Below are 27,949 nucleotides of genomic sequence, written 5' to 3'. Positions count from 1 at the left end.
GGATCAAAAAAAGTTCACAATGAATTAAAATAGGAGTTTCCTCTAATTTGTAGTCTCTTCACAATTAACTAGGATATTTTCAGCGATCAATTTGTTTATAATATTCTGCAAACACGTATGTAGCTCCATTTTATGGAGGACGGCCATCAGTTTGAAAATAGAAGTTTTCCTTCCCAGCTTTTGTGTCCACTTGAGGAGCATCGTATGATGCTGTTCCAGCAAATTCCCGGGATTCTCCCTTTCACAAATCTCTATTTCATTTTCGTCGAGTCCAATATATCTCATGAACATCCTCCATTTACACGCTGGAACTTGATGTTCAAATTCATAATAGATCCTTATGTCTGCAAAGAAAAACAAAGGAAGAGGTTGTTTACATCTCTGGAAGGAATGCGCAAGCATCAGAGGGGACTCTGCTCTTTGGGGTGTTTCTATCTTCCCCAAGGGCTGGGTACCCGCTGGCACACCACACCCAGGATGTGCACGGCCCCCGGCAGACGCCAAAGACACCGGGCCCAGAGACCAGGAGCACAAGATCGTCCCCATCCTGCAGTGGCTCTGGCTGTGGCTGATGCTTGTTATTTGAGCCAGCGACCCAGGGAAAGCCATGGGCTCCATGGGAATGAGGGGTCCGCTGAGGCTCGCCCTTCCCTTCCTCTTTCCCACTACAGCTGGAGAGAGACCGTCAGAGGTCAGGCTTGAAAAGGCCTCTTGCAGTCAGCTGGGGGACCATGGCTAGGATATGAGACCTGGGCTGAGTTTTGTAACCTCTGAGCCTTGACTTGCCTTGTTTTTAAATCTGTAAAATGGGTCATCCTACAGAGCTGTTGGTAAGGGTGAGTCATAAAAAATACCTGGAATGTAGCACGGGCCCCACAAATCCTTCTTAAGTGCCACTAAAATCATCATCTCACAGCCAGTGGGGGCCAGCTCATCTAGTTTCAGAGGTATTCCTATCACCCTGCCACATCTTTTCCTGAAACATGTATGTGCTATAAAATAAAAGCAACATTCTATTTTTCTTTATGAACCCCACAAAACTCCTATCTGACACACATCTGCTTTCCCTCAAGGCACTAAGTGAATATGAAGAAGTGCATCTCAGGTCCTCAGGAAAGCTCTCCATGGCTTCATGTCAGCAGATGCTCCCCCTTCTAACAAAGACATGAAGCCTGAAATTCACACCAAAGTTAAGATTTACGCCTAAACAGTTGCTATAAATGAAGAAATCGGGATGACTTACCGTCGCTGGGCATATCCCTCAAAAAATACTTTTGTTTATATTTCTGTGGAGAGAAGAGAGTAAGATTGTTGCAGAAATTCTGTGTAGCCTCTCATCGTAATTCTACTGACACAGAACCAGGACCCAGTTTCTCATGGGAGCAGCAGGATAGGGGCCCGGGAGATCCTATGATCACACAAACACCTGGGAGCCCAGCGGCACGGCTGGCCTGCGTGGAGCGCCCCCAGCCCCTCACCGAGTACAGAGAGCTCACAGCCCATCTGTGCTCTCTGGTTCTTGTTTCCCCAGAACGCGGCCCAGGTTCAGGGGCCACACTGTGGAGTCATGGCTGCCCCTGCTTGGGTGGGCAGGGGTCCTGGGTGCGGCTGCTCTGAGTGTGCTCCTCCCTGCCAGACGCAGGCTCCACTCCCCCAACCCTGGGTGGGGGCAGCACGTACAGGGGAACCATGTCCCCTAGGGGTGACCTGTCTCACTCTGGGTGACACTAATGGAGAGAACACCCGCCCACAGAGGGCACTGTGAAAATCTATCAGTGGCCTCATGGCCGCTTCCTAGTTTAGGAAGCCTGAGCCTGTCCAGGCCACACTAGGCAGCTGGAGCTGACTGCTCAAGACGCGGGGTCCCCCTGGAGGTGGACCGGATGCTTCCCTGAGGACAAGGTCAGGTGGCCCCTGTGGTAGAGCCACCTGCTGTGGGCCCAGGGCTGGAGCCTGACTGTGCGCATTCAAATCCCAGCTATGGCCCCCAGTTCCCCTGCTGGCATGGCCAGGGGGGTCCCGACATCTGCGTTTAATTAGTCTCAGACCCCTTAGGCAATCTGAGGAGTCACAAATGATGCCCAAGGGCAGATGGCCTAGTCTCCAGAGCTTCAGCCTCCACGTCCATACCGGATGGGCACCGGGTCCTGGCCTTCAGCACAGGTGACCCATGACCTGCCTTTAGGATCCAGAACAGGGGCCTCCTCACACCCCAGACACCAGCTCCAGGCCCCCCTGATGTGCTACACATGCCACTCACACTTCCTGAAGAGCCCCCCCCACCTCAAGACCACTTAGTGGGTGTCTGCTCATCTTGTCAAATCCTATTCAGATGTCACCAATTTGTGAAGGCCCCAGAAGCCCCGTGGCAGAGAATGGGACCATCACTTTCCTCCGTGCCCAGCTGCTCTGTCCTACAAGGCTCACCCCTCCCGCCATGGCCCTGTAACCATCTTCTGCAGATGCCAGAGCCGGCACACAGGAAGTGCTCGGCAGATGCCTGCTACGCTGGTCTCAGAGATGAGCACGCATCCAGGGGGCTGCCGTGTCCAGCACTGGAGGCAGGGCCTCCCTGGGTCCCAGGAAGAGGACACTCTCTGAGCCCCAGTGCCCCTCGGTGACACGGTCCCATTGGCCAGCAGGCCAGGTTAGGGACTGTTATGAGTTGAACTGTGTCCCCGGCAAAGATGCTGAAGCCCTAACCCCCAGTTCCTGTGAGTGTGGCCACATTTGGCAATAGGATCGTTGCAAGTGGCAGTTCAAATGAGGCCATCAGGGTGGGCTCTAATCGTGTGACAGGTGTCCTGTGGAAAGGGGAAGTGAGACAGGTCCCCACACAAGGCCGTGTAAGGTGCAGGCACAAACTGGGATCATGCTCCTATCAGCCAAGGAGCCTCACGGACGGCTAGAGCCCCCCAGCACCAGGTGAGGCCTGGACCAGGTGCCTCCCCGCCCGCCCAGCCTCAATAGGACCCGCATCGATCTCAGACTTGCATCCTCCAGACTGAGAATAAATCCCTGTTGTCTAAGCGCCTCCCGTCCCCACCCCGCCTGTGGGGCTGTCAGGGCAGCCCCAGGAAATCCACACCAGAATCTTACAGGAACATGCATGCCAGCACTTAACTCAGCTCTGCACACAGCAAGTGCACAAGGGCAGGCCTCGGCCCGATTCGGCCCCGCGGACCTACCTGCTCGAGACTGCTGAGGCCAAGGGCCGTCGGGGCCTGTTCTGGGGCTGCTGGACTTCCCGTGGCCGCCACTGCCTGTGGCTCTGCACTTTCCCTAGTGTCTCCGGAGGGCCCTGGGCAGGTCCCGGCCCCGGGCACCAGGGCCAAGGCTTCTTCCTCCAACGGTGGCGCTTCTGGGCCAGGGGCTGGCACGTCCTCCATGGGGTTCATGGGTATTAGAACCTCATCAGGCTGGCTGCTTCGAGGTGACTAAAGGACAGTCATTTCTTTTGGTGACAGGAACCTAGACACAAGCCCTTCCCCAGCCACTTTTAGAGAAAGAAATGTCAACTGTCTGAGAAGCAAGGACTGTACAATTTTAGAGACCAGCGCATGGTGTCAGCAACCCTCTCTGCCCCTGACTCCTGGGGAGACAGACAAGCCTGCGGCAGGTAGAAGGATGGCCCCCAAAAGCTGCGTCCAGGTCCTCACCCCTGCTGCCTGTGAATGAGACCTAATCTAGAAAGAGGGTTTTTGCAGGCAAGGCATTCGGGATTAGCGTGGGCCCTGAACCCAGTAATGGGTGTCCTTGTAGGCAGAGAGATCCACAGGCACAGAGGAGTGGGCCACGTGAGGACAGAGGCAGGGGTTCCCGCGACGGGGCTACAGGCCAAAGCCCGCCGGGGATTGCCAGGCCTGCGGGAGGAGGGGGGGCCTCCCCGAGAGCCTGAAGGAGCCGGCCCTGTCCACACCTCGACTTCCGACTTCGGGCCTCCAGACCGTGAGACAGTCAGTCCCCACTGTAGGCCCCCCAATTTGTGTGATTTGTTTCTCGGGGAAACGCACAGGACACCCCTTGCCCCTCTGCCTCAGTTTCTACTCTGTGGTCTAGATTAGCAAAATTTAAGTCCTCTTCCAGAATATTCTGGAGCTCTAACAAGGCAGATGCAGGCTCTCCCACCCAGGCTGAGCTGCAGATACAGGGGAGACCGGGCCGCCTCACCCCCTCCCTCCCAGGGGCTGGTGTCTCCCGGACCTACTGATACTTACAACCAGGCCTGGCTCACTTGACCTTCCTGGAAATCGAAAGAGCCAGAAATCAGGATACTTGATATTAACCTGGACAACAGCCCCCAGGGAAAAAGGAAACGCCTTTCCTCACCAGGACGGTGAACTTACGTTTTAACCAGTTGACAACCCACATCACAACTGAAAAGTAAGAGAAAGCATTAGTTAACATGAGAGCCACACACCCGAGCAGACGCAGGCGGTGAGCTTAGCAGGTGCTCAGACCGCACCCCGTCTGCCCCCCGGGAGCCCACACACAAGCGGCACCAGTGCCCCTACTCCCCGGCCGAGGGCACCCCAGACACCCTGACTGCAGCACTGGCCTGAGGCCCTGGTCCCCAGACCCACGTCAGGAGCCCAGCAGGTGGCCCCGTCCCAGAGCTCTAGCTCAGGCACACGAGAGGCCCCGTGGGTCAGAGTGAGCACAGCCGTATTTTACATGAAAAACTCCAGATCAAGAACCCCCTACATAACAACAGGCCCCCATTTCTGAGCCCCTGGCAGCTTTTTCTCCAGGACTGACTGGACTCCAACATACCTTTCCTTCCACAGAGGCAGAGGAAAAGGGAGCCCACGATGAGAACGGCCCCAGGCAGCACGAGCCACTCCCACCAGCCTGCGCTTCCTGGAAGGAGGCAAAGCAGAGGGCGCGCAGTGGGGCTGGGCACGCTCTCTCATCCGGTGACGTGCTACACAAAGCCCCCGCCCGGACAGCAGCCGCCCAGTGCTTCCCCATGGATCTTCTTCCCCTTGAACGTCCCTGGTGGGGGTCAGAGCACAGGCTCGCCCTTCCTGGGCCACAGATGAGGACCCAAGCTCCAGGGGGCCTTGCTCAGGCGTCGGGAGGCATCAGGTCTGCATGGCCAGAGAAGTGACAGCAGGTCCTGCTACTCCGCCTGGGACGGGGCTCCGGTGTGGGGTCACAGCCGAGGGGTTTACTCCGGCCCGGAGGCCAGGAGGAGGGAGAGGAGCAGGCCTGACTGCAAGGGCTGGCCGTGGTGGCCGGAGGGACACAGCAGGGTCCCCCTGAGTAGATATCTGGTGTGACCACCTGGGTGTCCTGGTCTCACCCTGTAACATCCCAGCACCCATAGGAGCCATGGACACAGGCCCATGCATGCCGTGGACCGCGCCACGCTGGGGTTATCTGGGCTGGCCCTGCGCCTCTAAGGGCGGGAGGATGACGGAGCAGATGCTTCATGGGACGCCATCACTGGGACTGAAGGCTCTCCCTTGTTCTCCAAGTAGGCCGTCCTAGTTTTTCCTTCTTTTTGGCTGCTAAAGTATCCTTTAAAAGTGTTTGCATGTCATTCAAATCAAAATTTTTCCATGGAAATCAACCAGCCGATTCTGAAATGGTAACTGGCACATCAGAGCCCGAGAGTAGCTGACCATTCGAGGCAGGGGACAGGGCCGCCTCCACTCCCGCAGGCCTGCCATAAAAGGACTCAGCTGAGAGCAGAGAAGGCACCAGACTCCAGCCCTGCGTGGTTTAAGACCAGGTGACACTGGTCGCAGGCAGGCAGGGACTCTTTTATCAAAACAAGACATTTAGTTATTTGTATGTACTTGTGGCAGGTCCCACCCTGACAGCCACCCCCTGGCTCACAGCCCGCGGAGTCACACGGCACCCCACAAAGGGCTGTATCTCATGTTTATAAATCATCATCGAAAAAAATAAAAACAACCCAGACAACTCAACATAAAAATGGGCAAGGATCTTGCACAGACACATGACAAAGGGCTCCGAGGCTTGAGGGCACGTGCCCGCCTCAGGTCTCATCACGTCCAAGAGACCCGCAGGGCAGGGGCTGGGCCTGGGTGAAAGGCCGCAGGGAAGCAGGGGCGCTCACCAGCGAAGTCTGAAGGCCTCTCGCAGAGCCCACCACGCCAGCCCTGGGCCCGAGGCAGGGCAACAGCAGAGCGCCACCCGCTCAGCCTGGGGTGCTGAGCCTAACCCTACACGGCCACAACTTGGGAGCAAGGATGGCAAAGGCACAGCTTGTGCTCAGGGACTGCATGTGCTCACTCAAGATGGGCACTGCCTGCTTGCAAACGAGGTTTTATGGGGACCCAGCCGAGCACACCCACGACTTCCCGTCTCCAGCTTCTACTACAGCTACAGGTGAGCGGTGATGACGGAGACCATGGCCCGCAAGGCCTCCACTTCACCTCTCTGGAGGTTTGCTGACTGGACTTAGGAGATGGACTTGGCCTCTTACCTGGCTCTGGACTCACTTCTGTGGCACAGACTGTATTTCTCGTGGCACTGCAGGCCTGAAGGGTGAGGCCATCACACCTGAAGTAGTGGAGAAACCCCGAGCATTATTTCTCCCTGCCCAGGCTGAGCCAGGGCATCCTTCTCACCACCCAGAGACCCAACCCACCCCAGTTCCCGGGCTGGCCCACCAGGCTTCAGTCAATCAGTGCCTGGCACTTCCCAGGCTGTCCAGCCCAGCTGGTTCATGAGAGTAAGGCCTGGGAATTATCTGTGATTTATATGGGGAAACACCACCCCTTTCCAGGACAGAGCTGTCCGCGGTTACAAGTGCTAGACCTGCTGTAGCCGTATCTCCACCAAGAGGGAAGCCAGCCCAGAGACGAAGCCCGCAGAGAAGCAGACAGGCAAGCGAGTCCAGAGAAGCCAGAGGACTGATCACAGCAGACCTGAAGGGAGTCCTTACTCTGGACTCGTTAGGGATGTGAACCAACAGCCCAGTGTGCTCTGAGATAAAGAGTCTACAGTGTGCCTCACAAATGGGAGCCATTTGCCACTGTAAATGTCTCCCCAGAAGGTCCACTCCAAAGCCGTGCCCACCGAGAAGAATGTGACCTCATCTGGAAACAGGGTCTGTGCAGATGTACTTGCATTAAGATGAGCACAACCAGATTAGGGTGGGGCCTCACCCAATGACTGGTGTCCTTATAAAAGCGAAACGTGTGTGTACGTGAAGGCCACGTGAAGACAGAGACACAAAGAGGGAGGAGGCCAGGCGAAGACGGAAGCAGAGACTGGAGTGAGGCGTCGGCAAGCCAAGGGGCACCCCGGTCTGCCGGAGGCTGGAAAAGGCAGGAAGGGGCCTCCCCCAGAGCCTTCAGAGGGAGCTGACACCTGGACTTCGGACTTGTGGTCTCCAGAGCTGTGAAAGAACACATTTGTTGTTTGAAAGCCACCTGCTACGGTGCTTTGTTACAGCCTCCACAGTGACAGCTGTCCTGCTCTGCCACAGGGCAAGGGGCTGCCACTCTCTCTCATCCCCCAGAACTGCCTCTGGCTCCCTCCCGCCCTCATCAGGCCCCTGCTTAGGAGCCCAGTCTTCTAGTTGCACCCCCATCCGTCACAGACTCATCACTGCATGTGCTCTGAGTGCCCGTTGCTGGGTGCTTGGGGCCGAAACAGCCCACTGTGGGGCTTATAACCATTCCTCAATCAATCAATCAATCAATGACTGAGCACTGCCTCTAGGCTGGCCACCAAACGATTTGTTTGATGTCATCTCTAGGATGCTTCTGTGGGGCAGGTGCTACCATTAGCCCCATTTCACAGGTGGAAAAACTGAGGATCCAGGAAGGAGGCAGTTCCAGGAAGGAGCAGGGGGCGGGGAGCCACACCCAGGGCCAAGACCTTTGACACTGGAAGCAGCTCTCCGTGCAGTCCTCAGAGTCACAGTAGAAGTGCCCAGACCTGCACTGGCACCGCTGGTCACTGGATTCGGAGCCTGCAGCCACGACCTCTTGGTCTGCTCAAGAGAGAAGATTGAGGGTGAATCACCACGGGTGGGACGGTGTGCGCCCATACCCACCACAGCCAATGACCGTACTCCCTGCAATCTGAGCTGGCACAGAGCCTACGCCACTGAAGCAACCCCAGATAATGCCTTTCACCTTGAGTGGCCCCCAGAGAGAACACCTCTCCCCTGCACTCACACAAGTAAACGTCAGGCGGTGGCGGACAGCAGAGAATCTCTGTGCCCCTGCCCCTGGCGGTAACCTCTGCCCTCACACTGCTGACCACCTTCCTGTGTGTGCACATCTACACAGGTGCAGGGTTTGACGCACACCACGGCCTGCCAGACCCCCTCAAAACAGGGGACATGGAAACACTGGGTGAACGGCTTTATGAAGAGAGGCATATTTCAGAAACTCATCTGCCATTCTGCTACACTTTCTAACACAATTAAAGATCTACATGTGAGACACACATAGAAATAAAAGGGGGCTGCAGCCCCAGACCGAGACCATCACCTGCAACCCTGAGGGCCTGGACCCCCCACCGAAGCAGGGGCGTCAGTGCATCCTCAGCCTCACCAACAAGGCCACGGCTGTTTTCCAAAGTGGCTGTACTGATTCCTACTTCTCCCCCTGGTATGTGTCCCCACAGTTCTACATGCCCAGGAATTCCTGCATGAACATCTTAAATCTGTCCGCCTGGAAGACAGAAAATAGCTTTTCTACCGTTTGATTTACTCCAACGCCTTTTGTATGTTTACTGCTTATATATGTTTCATTTTCTTTGCAATGTGTGGGTCATTCTCCAAGCAGACTTTTCCAAAACCTCAATGATTTATAGGCGTCTTTCACTCGTTAATGAAAACGCATCTTAATTTTGCATCATTTGCATGCATTAAAAATCTCTTCCCCCACTTCACGCTACACTTTTCAAGTCTGGTTGTCTTTGAATGAACAGAAGTTTGCCATTTTAATGTTGTCCCTTTTATCAATCTTACTCTTTTAATTTGTGATTTTTATAACTTAGGTGAAAATATTTTCACTGCCCTGAGGTCACAGGTATGTGGACGAGCAACCACCTAGCCTTGCATCCTTTGGGACTCCACCCTTTCTCCTGGGACAGGTCCCGGGGTCACACACTGTGTTTCAGTGACGGGGCGCTCTACCCTGTCCTACTGACCAAACTGTCTACCCCTATGTGAACGTCACATGGTCTCAATCACCTCTTTGTACGAAGTCTTAGTACGTGGGAGAGCCCGCGTGCTATCGTTTCCATCCTTTAGGAGAGTTTTGGCAAATGCCATCTTACCAAGATTTGTGAAAACCCCTGTCGTGATCCTGTTCTTTAGTGAAAACTGTCTACATTTAGGGTGGACTGCATGATATGGGCTATTGAGATTTTGTTTAGCAATGCACTGAATCTAAAAACCCCTCCATGGAGAACTTAACACATGGACTCTCTTATAGTCTTACTGTTACTTCTCTACCTGTTTAATTTTCTTAAATGTTAGTTCACATAAACATTCTATACATCCTTTGCTAGATTTATCCCAAGTACCTTATTTCGTTTTTTTTTTTTTTTTTGCTAATACAAATAGTATCTTTTTGAGAAATTACATCTTTAAAGCAATTTGGTGCTGACAAGTGGAAATTTACATGAGGTTCTGCACATTATTCCTGCGTTCTTCTACATCTGTGTGTATGCTCGGGATCACACGAGCACCTCTGACGGGTCCTCTGGCAGCTTAATCTCTGTGTTCATCTGTAGTAACTCCCTCTAGGGCAATGCCGACAAGCCGAGACACAGGGGGCCCTGCGTTAAACAGCAAGGAACCCGCTGTGCCTGACTGCAGTCCACTTACCCTCCCGGCACTGTGTCCACGGCCAACAGTTGGCTTCCCTGTTGGGATGTGACATGAAGGTCCCATGCTCACATCTGACACACCTTCCTGTAGTGTGGTTCACACTGCAGGCTTGGAGGAGGTAGTGGCCTGTGTGAGGGAAAGGAGGTAGGGGTGAGGTGGGGGCCCGGGTTAGACCCGACCCAGCCTGGCTGAGACCTCTGCCTAGGGAGGCCCCCAGCACCTGGTGACTAAGCCCCCTGCACAGACCGGGCCCTCACCTCCTATCTCCTTGAATTCTGGATTGATACCAGCCATGTGCGTCCCAGGAACCAGGGACCTGAATCGCCCCTCGGCCTTTACTGATATCTTGTAGCGTGTGTGAGTGGATGGTTTTGAGTGGGCACGCTGGAGCCCGCCTGGGGGCCTGCAAGTGAGCATGTCCACCTGACCCCATGCCAGGCTCCTAACGAGTGGGCTCAGCAGCTTCTGAGATTTGCAGGGGAGCGTTGACTGCCTAGGAACACACGTGCCGACCCCAGTCCTAGACGGGCCCTTGTGGCCGCCACGCCCCCTGTGAAGCAGCTAAAACAACATGCCCTTTGCACGTGCTTGGAGCTCACAGCTTTCAGGTCAGACCACCTGTCTGACTCATTCCCAGACGTGGGGTGTGTGTGCGTGTGCACAAAGGGATGTGCTGGACCTCTGAAAAAGGAGTGCTGGGAAGGGATGGGGTAGTGGACACTAGCCAAGTGAGCAGGTGTGCAGGAGGCAAATGGTAATGGTGGGTGTGCAGCTGGCCCGAGAGGAGTAGCCGTCCCATGAAGGCAGCTTCAGTGACAGTGTGTGAGTGTCTGTGTGTGTGTAGATGGGGATGCATGTGTGCAGGGCAGTGGCCTCTGCCCAGGGTCCCCATGAAGGCCCAGACGCTGTGGTGCTGATGGCCATGCAAGGCCGTGGCACGGGGGTGGGCAGCGCAGGCCCGTGGAGCCCAGGCCCCCCATCTGCCTTATAGGGTGGCTCCACAGTGGCCTCATGAGGATGGACAGGCCTCTATGGATTTGTCGTGCACGCAGCAGCTGCGAGGTCCCCCTTCTCGGGTGTCCGCCGTCACTGTCTTGATGGGAGGCAGGTGGGGTGTCCAGCCTGGGCATGTGCCCCCTCTGTGCTCCAAGCCCTGCTGAATGCACCTCACCCACCCTAAGACAAGCACACAGACTCCTGTTCTCCCAAGAGCCCCCCTGAAGTGGGCACAGATGGAGTAAGTGGGTGGCCAAGGAGAGGCCCACCTCCCCGGAGCCAGCCAGGTCCCCCTACCCCCAGCACAGCCTCGGGCTCTGCTGGACGTTGTCAGGACGCCTGCCCCGGAAGGCTCCAGAAGGCATCCTGGGACTCACCAGCCGGGCAGAGTTTGCAGCACAGGCCCAGGCTCTGATACTCGTCCGAAGCACAGCGGGTCCCGCTGGCTGCCACAGCCACCTGCGGTCAGGAGAGACATGTCAGGGCCGCCTCCACCAGCGGAACCACAGACCGCGCAGACACACGCAGACGCCCGCCCTCCAGCTGGGGCCCCGCCTCCCCCGTGGGGTGGCTCTGCTGCGGCCTCCCTTCTCCCACGTCAGGAGGACACAGAAGCCTGTTCATTATGTGGTCCCTGTTTTTTTTTTTTAAATATCTTAACTGATTTTTTTTTTGATACTCAATGTATTGGTTTTTGGGGTATTAGTAAAATCTACTAAGTTTGTCCATCTGTAGATTTCACCCTGCATTTGTGTCCCTTTTTGTTTTGTATTTCGAGGCCATGTTATTGGATATAGAGGGTTTCACAATTATTTCACTAGTATGGTCAATCCTTATCATTTGCTCAATTCTGTCTCTGCAAACTTGTCCACCTACTAACTTTGCATTCCCAAAGCTGATACTGGCAGCCCTTCTCGGGCTCACCGGGAACAGCCAAACAGCCCATCAAACAGCCCATCGCCCAGCACGCACGTCTGCAGTGGGGGCGGCCTACGGCAACGCCCTGCCCTCCTCGTGTCAGCACTCAGAATGAAACGTGTCTTTCTGCAGCACAGCCCAGTTGGCTTCTAGTATTTTTGTTTAGTTGGTGATTTTGCTGTTAAAATGGTCCCCGAGCATAGCCCTGAAGTGCCGTCTACGTTCCCACAAGTAAGAAGGCTGTGATGTGCCTTCCGGAAAAACCCATGGGTTCAATAAGCTTCATTCAGGCAGGAGCTGGAGTGCTGTCGGCCACCTTCCAGATTAACGCATCAACTATACATTCAGTACAGTTATACACTATATATAGTTGTATATAGTGAAGTAAGGCGCCTTCACACAGAAACACCCAGAAAACCAGTCATGTGGTGACAGGTTGATAAAAATGTGGTGATTGGAGGCTTGCAAGAATCCAACCCTTTGTGTCCTCCACGGGCAATGTGTCAGTGTTGACTAACGCTGCGACGGGACAGAAGTCCGAACACACAATCACCCGCCGTGGCCTGAACTTCTGCCCCCACAAATGCTTTCTGCCGTGAATCCTGTAATCAACTGGGAAATGCCAGCCTGTGGTCCCAGGTTAGAATGTGCCTGGCATCATCGGTCTACACTTGCCCACCAGCTTGCCCCTCACCTCTTCCTTTTGGGCACAGCTCTTAAAACCACACTGCCAGATTTTTCTTTCAGATGCAACCTGCTAATTCATATATCAGTTTAACCTCTTTGTACAGATTGGATCGCTCCTATATTTAGTTATTTTTGCTATCTTCTGTTGCATTTCTGATGCCACACTTTATTCTTTTCCCCCATCTTTTCTGGCTTTTGCTTCCTTTATTCCCCCTCCCCCTGACACTTCACTGGAAAGCCTGAATAGATTCTCTATTTAGTGTTTACTGGTTTCGGTTGTATTTTAACTTGGGAAAAATTAAGCAAAAACAGAAAAAAATATGTATTTACATGGGTTTAAAGAAGAAAATTCAGTTTACAAACACAGTAGTCACAACTGTCCCAGGCAAGAGTCACTGATGAATGCTAACAGTGGTGGAGGAAAGCAGGAAGAAAACCTGTATTTACATAGGTTCAAAGCAACTCCCAAGACATTAGTAATCACAAAGGTTAAAAAAGAAACACGGCCAACACCACCTGAATTGTCATCAAAGCCAACATCACTGGCGAGGGGACAAATAGACACCATGCATCACAGGTCTCCTGAGAGGGTGCAGTTAAAAAGCCACAAGCTGCAGGATTTTTGCTGAGACTGCCTAGCAGAAATTTATTCATGAGAAACCACCAGACTAGCCCAAACTGAGAAACATTCTACAAAATTTTGGATCGGCCTTCTTCAATAGGGTTAAGATCATGGAAGAAAAGAAGAGAGATGTGCTATGCTCTCAAGTCACCAGGGATGTCAGCTGGCAGCTAGTGAAAATGAAGGCGGTCTGTAGGTGGGATAAAAGCATACCCAGAGGCCAGGCCCCTGGCTCTGGGCACTGCCCTTGTGGGGGTGTGAGAGAACTTCCTCTGGGAGATCCAGGTGAAGGCTACAGGACGTCCTGTGCCAGTCTATTCGATTTATGTATATATTTTAAACAGGACTAAAATCCATATAACTTAAAAGCAACCATTTGTAAGTGCACAGTGCCTGTGGTGCAGTCACACTGCTGTGCGACCATCTGGAAGACTTTGATTACTTTTCCAAAGTTTGACGTCATTTCAGAATGGAACTTTAAAAATTAAAGACCTTTTAGGGAAGAACAAGTTCAGCCTAGAGGAACGTAGCTTCCCGTTCTGGAATACTGCCGGTTAAGACATAACAGAAGCTGTTCCAGCCACTCAGGGCCTCACCCAGCCACAACACCCCCCAGACACCCCTGAAGTCTCCACCTGCAACATTCACTCAACCCAAGGCCTCCCACCTCCAGCTCTCCTGGGCAGGGGTGGGAGGCCTGGCTGTTTCCACTGTACTGCCGTAGGCATCCTGGCACCCCCTGGTATGTGCCCTCCAATATCTCCTGACCTCCCAGGCTCAGGAGGACAAGGGTAAAGCAAAATGTAGAGGGCCTCCCAAAACAAGACTATTTTTTTGTTTTAGCAAACCAATCAAGATAAATACTATTTAAGGCAACATTTAAAAAAAATCGAACTGGCAAACTGCTGCCAGCTTTTGTTAATAAAATTTTACAGGAATCAGGGTTGGGATTATAGGGTTTGAAATAGGTGAGCACAGTCAGGCCAAGTACAGGGGTGCTTTAAGATGTTCCTTTTTTCCCCCATCATGCACTTTTGGGGGCATGAATTTCTCATTTAAAAAAAAATAACTCCATCAGAATATTATAATACTGTTTCCTGAGTGTTTTGGTGTCCCTGTAAATTTCACATCAGTGTGAGTACTGGACTTATTCCTCCTGCCCCTGCCCTGCGGGGACCAAGGATTCCCATCCTCCCCACCCCCCAGCCCCAACTGCCCACTGGCAATGCCTCCACCTCCAGGGGCCTTGCCCCAGCCAGGCAGCCCTCCTGGCTCTACTATCTCAGGGTCCTTCCAACAGCCCTCCCTTCTGTCCCAATAAATCCCTAAGGAATCGCCCACTAGACACCCAATGTCCTGTGGATCAGCCTGCTGTCTCTTGCAGACCCCACAAAGGTCCAGGCAGAGGGCCTGAATGAAGCCGAGGGCTCAGATGAGCGAGGGCAACCTGCTCCCGGGCAAGCGCACCCTCACACGTCTGGAGGAGGGGCCGAGAGGGGCTGCAGAAAGACTCACTAACTGAAAACCACCACCCAGGGCACAGCAGGATTCGAAAAGGCTCCGGAGAGAGTCCTGAGGAGCCCTGGCCCAGCGCTGTACTGCAGCAGCGTGGAGGAGCTTCCTCTGCACGCCCGAGGCAGGCAGGCAGGCCCTCCTGGCCCCAGGCCTTCGGGATTCAGGACAGGCAGCTGACCCGGGCAGGTACCCAACAAACACCAACCGAGGCGTTCTGATGCATGGCCAAGTTTCATTTACGAAAAGGCTGAATAAAGCCTTTCTGGCTCCTAGAAGTGGCCTTGCAGGCATCACCAGCCAGGCTTTGCCAGGATACAAATGATGCCCATAAAGAAAGCTGCGGAACAACCAGCCTGGAGGGCAGGACTGAGTGACAGCTTATCTGACCTCCGGATCTCAGTGTGCCTGTGCTGGGGAACCAACCCACACAGACACTGCCCCCACACTTGGCAAACCCTGAAGCACCAGCACCCAGCCAGAGCGCGCTGATGGCGTGTCTCAGAAGCGCTGTTCAGGAATGTACTCCAGACTGCAACACACCCACTGTGGGTAAAATTGCAGTATTTCTAGAATCTCTCGCCTTAGTGCGTCTCCATATCAACAGGCATTTCCAAGGGGTGGAGAGAAGCAGTCTACCTCCATCAATGGGTAATTACATGGGTGAGGGGGGGCTTACCCGGACCTGAGAGGCTGGGGGGAGTATATTCACTCGCTTCTGCTGCAGCAGGAGAGAGACGCGGGACGACTGCTTGTAAGCAATAAACGGGTTACACTTGATTTCTCCCTTTGACTCGGTTTCAGCTAGGTATTTTGCTCGGGAATTCCCCTCCCGGGAGTTACACCCACACTGGACTTAACCTAAGAACTTTACAAAAAAACTGAAGTTGATGCACCGATCATTATTTAAAAGCACTAAACGTAGAAGAGGCAATCTTTTCAAAGGAGGAAAATAGCAATGCTGTAGACAAACTCGCTTCGAGGAGACTTAGAGAGGCAGGGAGCGTTGACATTTTGAGCCTCCCTAGGTCCTTTGCCCGTTGAAAGGGGCAAGGTGTGCCGCCTGGAGCCCCAGGGCTGGCCTCTGTGGAGACGGCCGAGTTCGGACACCGGCTCCCACCAATGGTTTAGGTGAACACGGCGATCACTTCCCGGGACGAGGCGATTACTGAGAGCAACTACTCGCCCTCGAAAAGACGTTCGTGATATTCAGAAGCCAGTAAAAGAAAATCCCTACATGGAACTATTTCTGTATGAACGCAATATCGTGTAAGAACAGCTGAGCTGATAAATAAGAGACCAGATTTATTTAAAAAAAAAAAACAAAAACACTTCTGCAGCGCCCCTCACCCTTCCTGCTGATCCTTAACCCTCCTGACACGTGCCCGGGATAATCGATCGCAGACGAATGGGGGGCTCAAGCTCACACTTGGACAGAGGCTTGAGCCACACCTAAAACACCGGGGCGCCGCCGCGAGCCCCACCAGCCCACCGGCAGCCTGAGGCAGGGCGCGTGGGCAGCGCCGGCAGCTCTAGTCGCCCCGCAGGGCAGAGCCCGCAGCCCACCCGCCTCGCCGGCGGGGGCGGGAGTTCAGGGCGTTCCGGTCACGGACCGGCTGGCTGGGGGCACGTCCCAGAGGCCGCGCCGCGGGGCGCGCATCCCGGGCTTGCCCAGCGCGCGCTCACCTTCCCCGCAGAGCCCGGTCCTTCGGGCCAACACCGCCCCGCCCCGCCCCGCCGCCGCCGCCTCCTCCCTCCGCCGGCCTCCCGGCGCCCCGCACCCTCTCCCCTCTCCCCCTCCCCGCCGCCCGGCCGCCCCACCCGCACCTCTCGGGACGCCCCCGGCTTCCTCGGCCCCCCAGCCCGACTCTCCGCGCCCTCCTCCCTGCTCCCCGCGCCTTATCCGCAGCCCTGCGACCCCCACTCACGGAGGCCGGGAGGAGCAGCAGCAGCATGACGGTGCCGGCGGCCATGGCTCCCGCCGAATGAACCAGGGCGCAGCCTCCGGCCCCGCCCCCGCCCGCGCGTGCTCGCTGCGCCCATGTGTCCGCCAGCACGTCCCAGGCCCGGGGCCGGTTGGGTGGTGGCTCTGGCCCATTAATTTGGGAAGTGATGTAATTATCTGAAAGAAAGTGTTCTTGGAGCTGAATGTGTGCAGGCGAGCCACCAGGAGGCGCACCCTGTGTTGGTCGGCTTGGGCTGCCTAAGTCCACAGACTGGGTGCTTTAAACCACAGACATTCACTGTTTCCCAGTCCCGGGGGCTGGAAGTCTCAGACCCGGGTGCGGGCACAGCGGGCTTCTCCTGAGGCTGGAGGAGCGTCGGGGCCTGCCTCTCCCTCCGTTCCTCGGGGCTTCCAGCAAACCCCGGCCTTCCTTGGCTGCTGGAGGCATCGCCAGCTCGGCCGCCATCTGCGTACCGTGTGTCTGCACAACGTGTTAGTTTTCCCTTTTTGTAAGGATGCCAGTCACATCCGATTAGGGCCACCTTAGTCCACTGCCACCTCATCTAACTAGTCGCATCTGCAAAAGAGAGTAATTGCAACCTAGTTCAAAACAAGGTCCCATCCTGAGGTCTTCAACATAGGAATTTTGGGAGAGGGGGGACACAATTCATGACATTCCATGAGGCGTCTGGTCCAAAACAGCTATTACAGCACATGTAGAAATAATGAGCTTGGAAGGCCCATTTTGCTCTTCAGTCTGTTATATATGTAATTAGCCCATCACATCATTTATACTAACTACCTGCCTAGTGTCCTTCTCACCACTTTGCGAGTGTTCTTAATCCTCCACATCGCTGGATACATTGCTGCTATTTAAACCATTGAAAGAACTAATGCTGGAAGTCAAAATAAAACAGGTTTTGTTTATTTTCACACACACTCAACCACGAACACTCCTGCACCATGGCTTCCGCTTCTGAAGTCTCGGTTTGGGGATGACTCAGGCTGAGGGCTCCTGCCCCCGCGGGCTGCTGCACTCTATGACCTGGTTAGACCTGGTTATGATTTAGGAAGCCCAAGAACAGGACGATGTTTTTTTTTAACTCAGGAAGGGAGGGTCTTTCCGGCGTTGTGGCATTGTTGGGGTATGGTATAGGAGCGCCTGCGTGCCTTTAACCTTGTAGCGAAGGTCTAAAAGACACAGCTCCGCTGCGCTCGGGGCTCAGCCTTCGGATATGAATCTGGTGACCCAGCGTCGGCACTAATAAACTCCTTTTTGCCAAACGTCTTGGTGTCCTGACTCCTTGTTCATAGTTCCCGTGGTTCCTGCAACAGTCACAGAATTCAGTCATCAGCTTCCCATTTCAGGCCTCCTCCTGGGCTTCTCCCACAATGCAGCTTCCCAGTGGCCAAAAACCCTAGACCCGCTGCTTACAAGGTCCAATGTCAGCCAGAGCGTTAGGCAAGACATTAAGCCCAGGTCATCCAAACTGAAAAGGAAGAAGTAAAACTCTCTTCGCAAATGACATCATCTCACATATCAAAAACCCTCGAGGTTCCTCAAAGCAAGCAAACAGCCTGGTAGAACTAATAAATGACTTCAGGACAGAAGCCTGATGGGAATGAACCTCATACCATAGCCCACAACCATGCTGGCCCCTGACGGCGGCTGAATGCAACATTGCTGGCAGATTTTCCAGAGCCCTTAATTATGGGTCATCACCCCTAGAAGTGCAGCCTCCAGCACAGCTCATGCTGTACATGGCCGGCAAGGGATGCAGGCAGGACCAGAAGATGCCTTGGAAGGGCCCCCGGCAAAGGTTGCACCCCAGCTGCACTCCCCAGGACTGCTCCAAAAGCAGGGGTGCCCCTCTCCATGCCCAGGGCACATGCCACAGCCTTAAATGAATCAGGTACAACTTGAAGGAGAGCATTGCTCATCCTGGAGAAAGTCTCCCTTCTTACACACCCTGCCCTGCTGAGAACCCTAAGGTCAATCAAGGTCAACCAGGAGGTCATGCAGCCCACTCAGAAAGGAACCCAGATGTCATAACTCCATCCTGAGTTGGTGAGCCCTGGAGAAGGCCCGCTTACTTCCTCACACAGGAAGCCCAGAACAGTGCTGTGGAGGCAAGCCTGGTACTGAAGCTCACCTCAGGGCATGAGTAATGTGACCACAGACAGTACAGATTCTGTTGTGCAAGACCACTTTCCGGGGTGTCGTTTCCGTGCTGAAGCGTAAGTGCTCTTTCCAGTGCAAGTTTAATGAAGGTTCCGGCTGAATTTGTGGATTTAACAAGCCCGTTTTCCCATTCTCTTAAAGAAAAAAAAGAAACATCTAAAAAATTCAAGTCTTTAAAATTCATTATTACCATCCATAGAGCCCTGTAGATAGCTTTTAAGTCAATAAAAAATAGATCTATGCAAAATGAAATCACGCATCCCCACAAAAACCTGTGCACAGATGTTCATAACATTTTTGTTCATGATAGTAAAATAGTGGAAACGATCTAAATGTCCGTCAAATGACAAGTGAAGCAATAAAAGTATATATTTTATGAATAAAATGGATGTGAATATAAATAAAAGGAACGGAGAGGGCTTAAAGACGGCGGCGTGAGAAACCTCTTCCCAAAACCACATATATTATGAAAATATAGCAAATACAACTAATCCTGAAAGAGCAACAGGAATGAACTGCAACAGACTGCCTACATCTGGGGGAAAAAAGCAGGCCTCACAGGAAAGGATAAAGTACCAAAGCCATAATCCAGCAGGACCCAAGCCCTTCCCCAACCCCAGCTCACTGGCAGGAGGGAGAGAAACGGGGTGGAGGCCTAGCACTGCTGAACACCCAGCCCTGGAGATCTGCTCTGTGAGCAGGAACTTACAATTCATGGTGCTCTGGAGATCAGTGGGGTTGGAAAGCTGAGACAGGCGGAATAACGCAGAGACTGAGATTCCAGTTGCTTGTGGAGAACGGGTACTCACAACCAGCTTCTCTGGGACAAAAGAAAGGCAGGCACTCTTGCAGACTTCCCAACAGTGAGGGAGCTGCTAAAAGGGCAAGGATCACAGAGAGCTTGCTGCTCAAGAGAATTAACAGGTGAACAAAATCGTCCCAGCACACTCAGCCCAGCAGGTTGGGAACTTTCAGGAGATTCAGGTGCTCCATCCCCCTGGCTGGCAACGCAACTTCAAGGGCCCCCACTGAGATACACAGTCTGCTGCTCCTTCGTCCTGCTGGCACTGGCTCGCAAAACTGTTGCCCCCACCATTCCACCAGGAAAGCCATAGGGTGACTCCATACAGCAGCTACAAGGGTGTAACATAGAGGCTCCTACCCGCTTGGTCCACTGGCCTTGGCAGTGAAGGCAGGCACTACAGCTGAGAAGCAGGAAAGAGTTCTTTCCTCCCAGCAGACACCAGCGCCCCTCACCTGCAACCACAGCCATTGCTCCAGGGGCTGAGCAACTCCAGAGAGTAGAGCTTCTCACCATCCACAAATATGAAACATCAAAGGAATGTGGTTCAACCCCAAATCCCACAAACACCAGAAAGAGGGCCAAGTGAAACTGAATTCACCAATCTTCCTGAAAGGGATTTCAAAATAAAAATCATAAACATGTTCACGGAGCTACAGAAAAATATTCAAGACCTCAGAGAGGAATTCAAGAATGAGATACAAACTTTGAAAAATACAGCATCTGAAATGAAACATACAAGATGAAGTAGAGGAGACGGTAAATGAAATAGAAATTAAAAAACAGGAATACAAAGTAGATGAGGCAGAGAGAAAAAAGGATCTCTAGGAATGAAAGAATATTAGGAGAACTGTGTGGCCAATCCAAATGGAACAATATTCACATTATAGGGGCACCAGAAGAAGAAGAGAGAAAAGGGATAGAAAGTGTCTTTGAGGAGGTAATTGCTAAAAACTTCCCCTTCTGGGGAAGGAGATAGTCTTTCAGGCCATGGAGGTGCATAGATCTCCCAAAACAATGGATCCAAGGAGGACAACACCAAGACATATAATAATTAAAATGGCAAAGATCAAGGATAAGGACAGAGTATTAAAAGTAGCCAGAGAGAGAAAAAAGATCACCTACAAAGGAAAACCCATCAGTCTATCATCAAACTCCTCAGCAGAAACCTTACAGGCCAGAAGGGAGTGGCATGATATATTCAATGCAATGAAACAGAAGGGCCTTGAACCAAGAAAACTCTACCCAGCAAGATTATCATTTAAATTTGAAGGAGGGATTAACAATTTCCAGATGAGCAAAAGCTGAGAGAATTTACCTCCCAAAAACCATCTCTACAGTGTATTTTGGAGGGACTGCTATAGTTGGAAGTGCTGCTAAGGCTAAATAGCTGTCACCAGAGGTAGTAAAACCACAGTAATAGAAGTAGACCAATTAATAACTAAGAAAATGCACAATTAAATCAACTACCCCCAAAGTCAGTCAAGGGATACACAAAAAATACAGAATATGACACCTAATATATAAAGAATGGAGGAAAAAGAAAAGGGAAGGAAAAAAAAGAACCTTTAGATTGTGTTTGAAATAGCATAATAAGCAAGTTAAGTTAGACTGTTAGATAGGAAAGAAGCTACCCTGGAACCTGTGGTAACCATGAATCTAAAGCCTGCAATGCAAATAAGTATATACCTATCGATAATCACCCTAAATGTAAATGGTCTGAATGCACCAATCAAAAGACATATAGAGTCACTGAATGGATAATAAAACAAGGCCTATCTATATGCTGCTTACAAGAGACTCACTTCAAACCCAAAGACATACACAGACTAAAAGTGAAGGGATGGAAAAAGATATTTCATGCAACTAATAGGGAGAAAAAAGCAGGAGTTGCAGTACTTGTATCAGACAAAATAGACTTCAAAACAAAGAGTAACAAGAGATAAAGAAGGACATCATATAATGATAAAGGGGTCAGTCCAACAAGAGGATATAACCATTATAAATATCTATGCACCCAACACAGGAGCACCTACATATGTGAAACAAATACTAACAGAATTAAAGGAGGAAATAGAATGCAATGAATTCATTTTAGGAAACTTCAACACATCACTTACTCCAAAGGACAGATCAACTGGACATAAAACAAATAAGGAGACAGAAGCACTGAACAACACATTAGAACAGATGGACCTAATGGACATCTACAGAACATTCTACCCAAAAGCAGCAGGATACACATTCTTCTCAAGTGCACATGGAACATTTTCAAGAATAGATCATATACTAGGCCACAAAAAAGAGCCTCAGTAAATTCAGGATTGAAATTATACCAATCAGCTTCTCAGACCACAAAGGTATGAATATAGAAATAAATTATGCAAAGAAAATGAAAAAGCCCACAAACACATGGAGGCTTAACAACATGCTCCTAAATAATCAATGAATCAATGACCAAATAAAAACAGAGATTAAGCCATATATGGAGACAAATGACAATAATTCAATACTGCAAAACCTGCGGGATGCATCGAAGGCCGTGCTAAGAGGGAAGTATTTGCAATACAGGCCTACCTCAGGAAAGAAGAACAATCCCATATGAACAGTCTCAACTCACAATTAATGAAGCTTTGAAAAGAACAAATGAGGCCCAAAGTCAGTACAAGGAGGGACATAATAAAGATTAGAGTAGAAATTAGTAAAATCAAGAATAAAACAATAGAATCAATGAAAGCAGAAGCTGGATCTTTGAGAAAATTAACAAAATAGATAAACCCCTAGCCAGACTTACCGAGAAAAAAAGAGAGTCTACACACATAAACAGAATCAGAAATGAGAAAGGAAAAATCACTATGGATACCACAGAAATACAAAGAATTATTAGAGAATACTATGAAAAATTATATGCTAACAAATTGGGTAACCTAGAAGAAATAGACAACTTTCTAGAAAAACACAAACTTCCAAGGCTGACCCAGGAAGAAATAGAAAATCTGAATAGACCAATTACCCACAATGAAATCAAATTGGTCATTGAAAAACTACCAAAGAAGAAAACTCCTGCACCAGATGGCTTAACCACTGAATTTTATCAAATATTTAGTGAAGACCTAATACCCATCCTCCTTAAAGTTTTCCAAAAAGTAGAAGGGGAGGGAATACTTCCAAATGCATTCTATGAGGCCAGCATCATTCTAATATCAAAACTAGGCAAATACAACACACAAAAAAATAAAATTACAGACCCATATCCCTGATGAACATAGGTGCAAAAATACTCAACAAAATATTAGCAAACTGAATTCAAAAATACATCAAAAACATAATCCATCATGACCAAGTAGGATTTATTCCAGGGATGCAAGGATGGTACAATATTTGAAAAATCCATCAGCATCATATACACATCAACAAAAAAGGACAAAAACCACATGATCATCTCCATAGATACTGAAAAAGCATTTGACAAAATTCAACATCCATTCATGATAAAAACTCTCAACAAAATGGGTGTAGAGGGCAAGTACCTCAACATAATAAAAGCCATATATGACAAACCCACAGCCAATATCCTACTTAACAGTGAGAAGCTGAAAGCTTTTCCTTTAAGATCGGGAACAAGACAAGGATGCCCACTCTCACCACTTTTATTCAACATAGTTCTAGAGATCCTAGCCACAGCAATCAGATAATGCAAAGAAATAAAAGGCATCCAGATTGGCAAGGAAGAAGTTAAATTGCCCTTTTGCAGATGATATGATATTGTACATAAAAAACCCTAAAGAATCCACTCAAAAACTACTAGATCTAATTCAGCAAAGTTGCAGGATATAAAATTAATACACAGAAATCTGTTGCATTCCTATACACTAATGATGAACTAGTAGAAAGAGAAATCAGGAAAACAATTCCATTCACAATTGCATCAAAAAGAATAAAATACTAAGAATAAACCTAACCAAGGAAGTGAAAGACCTATTCTCTGAAAACTACAAGACATTCATGAGAGAAATTAAAGAAGATACCAATAAATGGAAACACATCCTGTGCTCATGGATAGGAAGAATTAATATTGTCAAAATGGCCATCCTGCCTAAAGCAATCTACAGATTCAATGCAACCCCTATCAAAATACCAACGGCATTCTTCAAGGAACTAGAGCAAATAGTTCTAAAATTCATATGGAACCACAAAAGACCCTGCAATCCTGAGAAGGAAGAAGAAAGTGGGGGGGATTACACGCCCTGACTTCAGGCTCTACTACAAAGCCACCGTAATCACGACAATTTGGTACTGACACAAGAACAGCCCCATAGACCGGTGGAACAGAATAGAGAGCCCAGATATTAACCCAAGCATATATGGTCAATTAATATATGATAAAGGAGCGATGGACATACAATGGGGGAAATGACAGCCTCTTCAACAGCTGGTGTTGGCAAAACTGGAGAGCTACATGTAAGAGAATGAAGCTGGATTACTGTCTAACCCCGTACACAAAAGTAAACTTGAAATGGATTGAACCCCTGAACGTAAGTCATGAAACCATAAAACTCTTAGAAGAAAACACAGGCAAAAATCTCTTGAACATAAACATGAGCAAGTTTTTTTGTGAACACAACTGCTTGGGCAAGGGAAACAAAAGCAAAAATGAAGAAATGGGACATCAAATTAAAAAGCTTCTGTTCAGCAAAGGACGCCATCAGTAGAACAAAAGGCATTCTACAGTATGGGAGAATATATTCATAAATGACATACCTGATAAGGGGTTAACAGCCAAAGTATATAAAGAACTCACATGCCTCAAAACCCAAAAAGCAAATAACCCAATTTAAAAAATGGGCAGAGGATATGAACAGACACTTCTCCAAAGAAGAAATTCAGATGGCCAACAAGCACATGAAAAGATGCTCCACATCGCTAATCATCAGAGAAATGCAAATTAAAACCACAATGAGATATCTCCTCACACCAGTAAGGATGGCCAACATCCAAATGACAAGGAACAACAAATACTGGCGAGGATGCAGAGAAAGGGGAACCCTCCTACACTGCTGGTGGGAATGTAAATTAGTTCAACCATTGTGGAAAGCAGTATGGAGGTTCCTCAAAAAACTAAAAATAGAAGTACCATTTGACCCAGGAATTCCACTCCTAGGAATTTACCCAAGGAAACAAGATCACAGATTCAAAAGACATACGCACCCCTATGTTTATCGCAGCACTATTTACAATAGCCAAGATAAGGAAGCAACCTAGTTGTCCATCAGTAGATGAATGGATAAAGATGTGGTACATATACACAATGGAATATTACTCAGCCATAAGAAAACAAATTCTACCATTTGCAACATGGGTGGAGCTAGAGGGTATTATGCTCAGTGAAATAAGCCAGGTGGAGAAAGACAAGCATCAAAAGATTTCCATCATTTGTGGAGTATAACAATGAAGAAAAACTGAAGCAACAAAACAGCAGCAGACTCACAGACTCCAAGAAGGAACTAGCGGTTACCAAAGGGAAAAGGACTGGGGAGGATGGGTGGGGAGGGAGGGAGAAGGGGATTAAGTGGCATTACGATTAGCACACATAATGTAGGGGGGGCCATGGGGAAGGCAGGATAGCACAGAGAGGACAAGTAGACTCCGTGGCATCTTACTATGCTAATGGACAGTGACTGCAATGCGGTGTGGGGGGGACTTGATAATACGGATGAATGTAGTAACCACAATGTTTTTCATGTGAAACCTTCATAAGAGTGTGTATCAACGACACCTTAATAAAAAAATAAAAGGAACAGAGCACTCTATCACATGGGTGAACCCTCAAAACAATTCGAAGTGAAAGAAGCCGGACACAGATCCACACACTGTGGTATCCTGGGCTTGTGAAATGTCCAGCATGGGCTGGTCAGCATGGACGGCAGGCAGGCTGTTGTCTCCCAGGCCCCAGTCTGAGGGAGTGATGTCACAGGACTGGAGGAATGGGGGGTGACTGCTTAATGGGCATTGGGGTTTGAGATGAAAGTGCTTGGGAACCGGATAGTGACGCTGGTCACATAACACCGAGTAAACGGAATACCACTGATCATTCACTTTAAAATGGCTAAATTGGTGAATTTCATGCACCTTGTCAGATGACATTCATTTCAATAAAAAATAAGAGAGCCAAATGGTCCGATCTTAAAATTTCAGTCCACACCCAACTCAACAATTCTCCCAGAACCCACCCAGGATCCTGCAGTGGGGGTCTGCTCACAGCCCTCTTCTGTATTTTGGTTCTTGGGGGTCAGGAGGGACAGGAGGCTGGGGGAGGGCTCCCTGTCGCCAGCTCTCCGAGCTTTGGCTGAGGGAGGGTGTCGTGTCTTTGGAAGCCCTGCACCTCTGGGTCCTCCTGTGGGCAGACAGCTCCCATGGGCTGGATCCCAGCAAAACAACTTGAGGCCAGGGAGTTTTGATATGTCACACACCTCAGGCTGTGTAACAAATGACTCCAAACTGTGCTTCTGAAAACACTCACTTCCTCTGCACAGCGTGTGCAGGTTAGGAGCCTGGAAGTGCCTTAGCTGGGCCTACTGCTCAACACCCCACAGACTGACGTCAGAGTGTCGGCCAAGGCTGCAGTGTCAATGGAAGCCAGCTTGGGGAAGGACCTGCCCCCAAGCTCAGGGGATTGGTGGCAGCACTTAATTCCTTGTGGGCCACTGGGCTGAGCGCCTCACGGCCCTGGTGGCCCTTCCCAGGTCCCTGGCAGCAGCTGGAGGGGATGCATACCCACATCACTCCTGGAGGTCTTCAGTTTATGGAGAGCGTTTAACCTACACTAATGAGGACGGACACTCAGTTCCACTGGGGCCTAGAGGGAGATGGTTCTTACGTCCTGACTTATATTCTACATCATTCCATTGGCAGATGCCCTCCCTTCTTCAAAGAGCTGCCACTTCTGACCGGGCATTTCAAAATTGGAAACTCTTGCTCACAACAGATCAATCAATCAACCAATCCATCAATAAATCAATATGGACCACAACAAAGCCTACTCCATTTTTATTACGTGGCCAGTTACAGTAGCAGTGCAGAGGCCAAAAGACCTGGTGTCTGTCTCTGTGTGCAAAGGTCCCCTTTCCAGGACATGAGCCATGTTGGCTGACAGCAGCCCCTAGAGTTCTCATCTTTACTGATTGTCTACAAGGTTAAGACTTCCTTTTTGGGGGCGGCCAGCTTCATCTTATGTAGAACAGGCACTCATTCAAAAATTGCTGCTTTTTTTCACTGGAGATGGCTGGTAATTACAGATATGCTTTGGTTATGTAACTATACTCCTATTATGTTAAGGTGTGTGCGCAATTTAAGTAGTAGCTTAAAACCTATACATGCTGAAGTTACTCTACAAGAAGATATGTCAAAGAAATAATCAATCTTCCCATGTTTTCTTCCGCCTGCTACTTCTATAGCTTTTCTTCTTCCTTCCTAATTACAACCCTTAAATAGAATTCGTGCCTCATATCAAATTTACCGAGTATCATAATTCTTCCAAGTGGTAAAGATACCTCAAGACAAATGCTGGGCATAGAAGCCACAGGGCATAAATATGCAAAGAAGTAAAAAGCTAACCTTTTCAAACAATAAGGCTTCCCTCTCACTTACCAACTTCACATTTCCCTGTATGGCCCCGGAAGATGACTGGTTAGCCAGAGACGGGTAAGATTCCTCAAGGGAGGAACAACCTAAGACAGGCACAGTCGCAGGGGGGCCATCAGGTGAGAAATTGGGGATCAACAGAGGTGAGGCTTAGAACCTCACCCCCCCTGTTCTGAGAGAAATCTTCTGCACACGTGGATGTTTTATTGCCCTGGTCTAGCTTGGATTAACACATAGTCTACAGGCACACACCTGATCATCTACATCTGCTCTCTTACAGCACTAAACTATATTTTCTACCTTTATCTTGTATCTACCTACCACTTCAGCATTTTATTAAAAATAATAATAATAAAGAGAGAAATGTGGTATCCACATATAAATCAAGTATAAAAACCAAATGAGTATTCATATTTGAACCGACTGTTTATAGTTCATAATGCATGAGCAAAACCGAAAGTTTCTGTGATGACTGCCCTTGTACTGTTCACTATGTAACTTATTCATTATGTAAGAATTTGTTCTCCAATTAAGAACTTGTTTGTTATGCCTCAGAAGATTGGAGACTGACGAAAATTAGGCTTGGGGTGGATTAATGATTGTGCATTGAGCATTGACTCCCCTATACAGAATTTTATTGTCGTTAACAACCATTTGATCAATAAATATGAGAGATGCCCTCACAAAAAAAAAAAAAAAAAAAAAAAAAAAGGACAGACTTCCAATGGTAAAATAAATAAGTAACCGGGATGTAATGTACAGCATAAGGAATACAGTCAAGATATTGTAACAGCTTGGTAGGGTGATAGCTGGAA

At 49.9% G+C, this 27,949-nt stretch overlaps 2 protein-coding genes across 3 annotated transcripts in view; both read right to left on the bottom strand.

Annotated features, from left to right (window-relative positions):
• CARS1 (cysteinyl-tRNA synthetase 1) overlaps window positions 1–27,949 on the bottom strand; it is a 125,819-nt gene that overhangs the window by 62,613 nt on the left and 35,257 nt on the right. The gene's annotated exons all lie outside the window — the stretch shown is intronic.
• On the bottom strand, window positions 25–16,564 carry LOC118907401 (tumor necrosis factor receptor superfamily member 25-like). The gene is made up of 11 exons (XM_036875978.2): window positions 16,493–16,564; window positions 11,203–11,284; window positions 9,827–9,955; window positions 7,861–7,975; window positions 6,458–6,534; window positions 4,774–4,860; window positions 4,347–4,376; window positions 4,218–4,243; window positions 3,189–3,437; window positions 1,244–1,286; window positions 25–344 (listed from the first exon to the last, which is right to left on the bottom strand). The coding sequence occupies exons 1-11, from the start codon at window positions 16,535–16,537 to the stop codon at window positions 43–45; spliced, it is 1,185 nt and encodes a 394-aa protein (XP_036731873.2). The 5' UTR covers window positions 16,538–16,564; the 3' UTR covers window positions 25–42.

Source organism: Manis pentadactyla, chromosome 9 (assembly GCF_030020395.1).
Source record: "Manis pentadactyla isolate mManPen7 chromosome 9, mManPen7.hap1, whole genome shotgun sequence".
Lineage (NCBI taxonomy): Eukaryota > Metazoa > Chordata > Mammalia > Pholidota > Manidae > Manis > Manis pentadactyla.
Note: the sequence above shows the minus strand (reverse complement) of the source record. Positions and strands in the feature narration are given on the sequence as shown.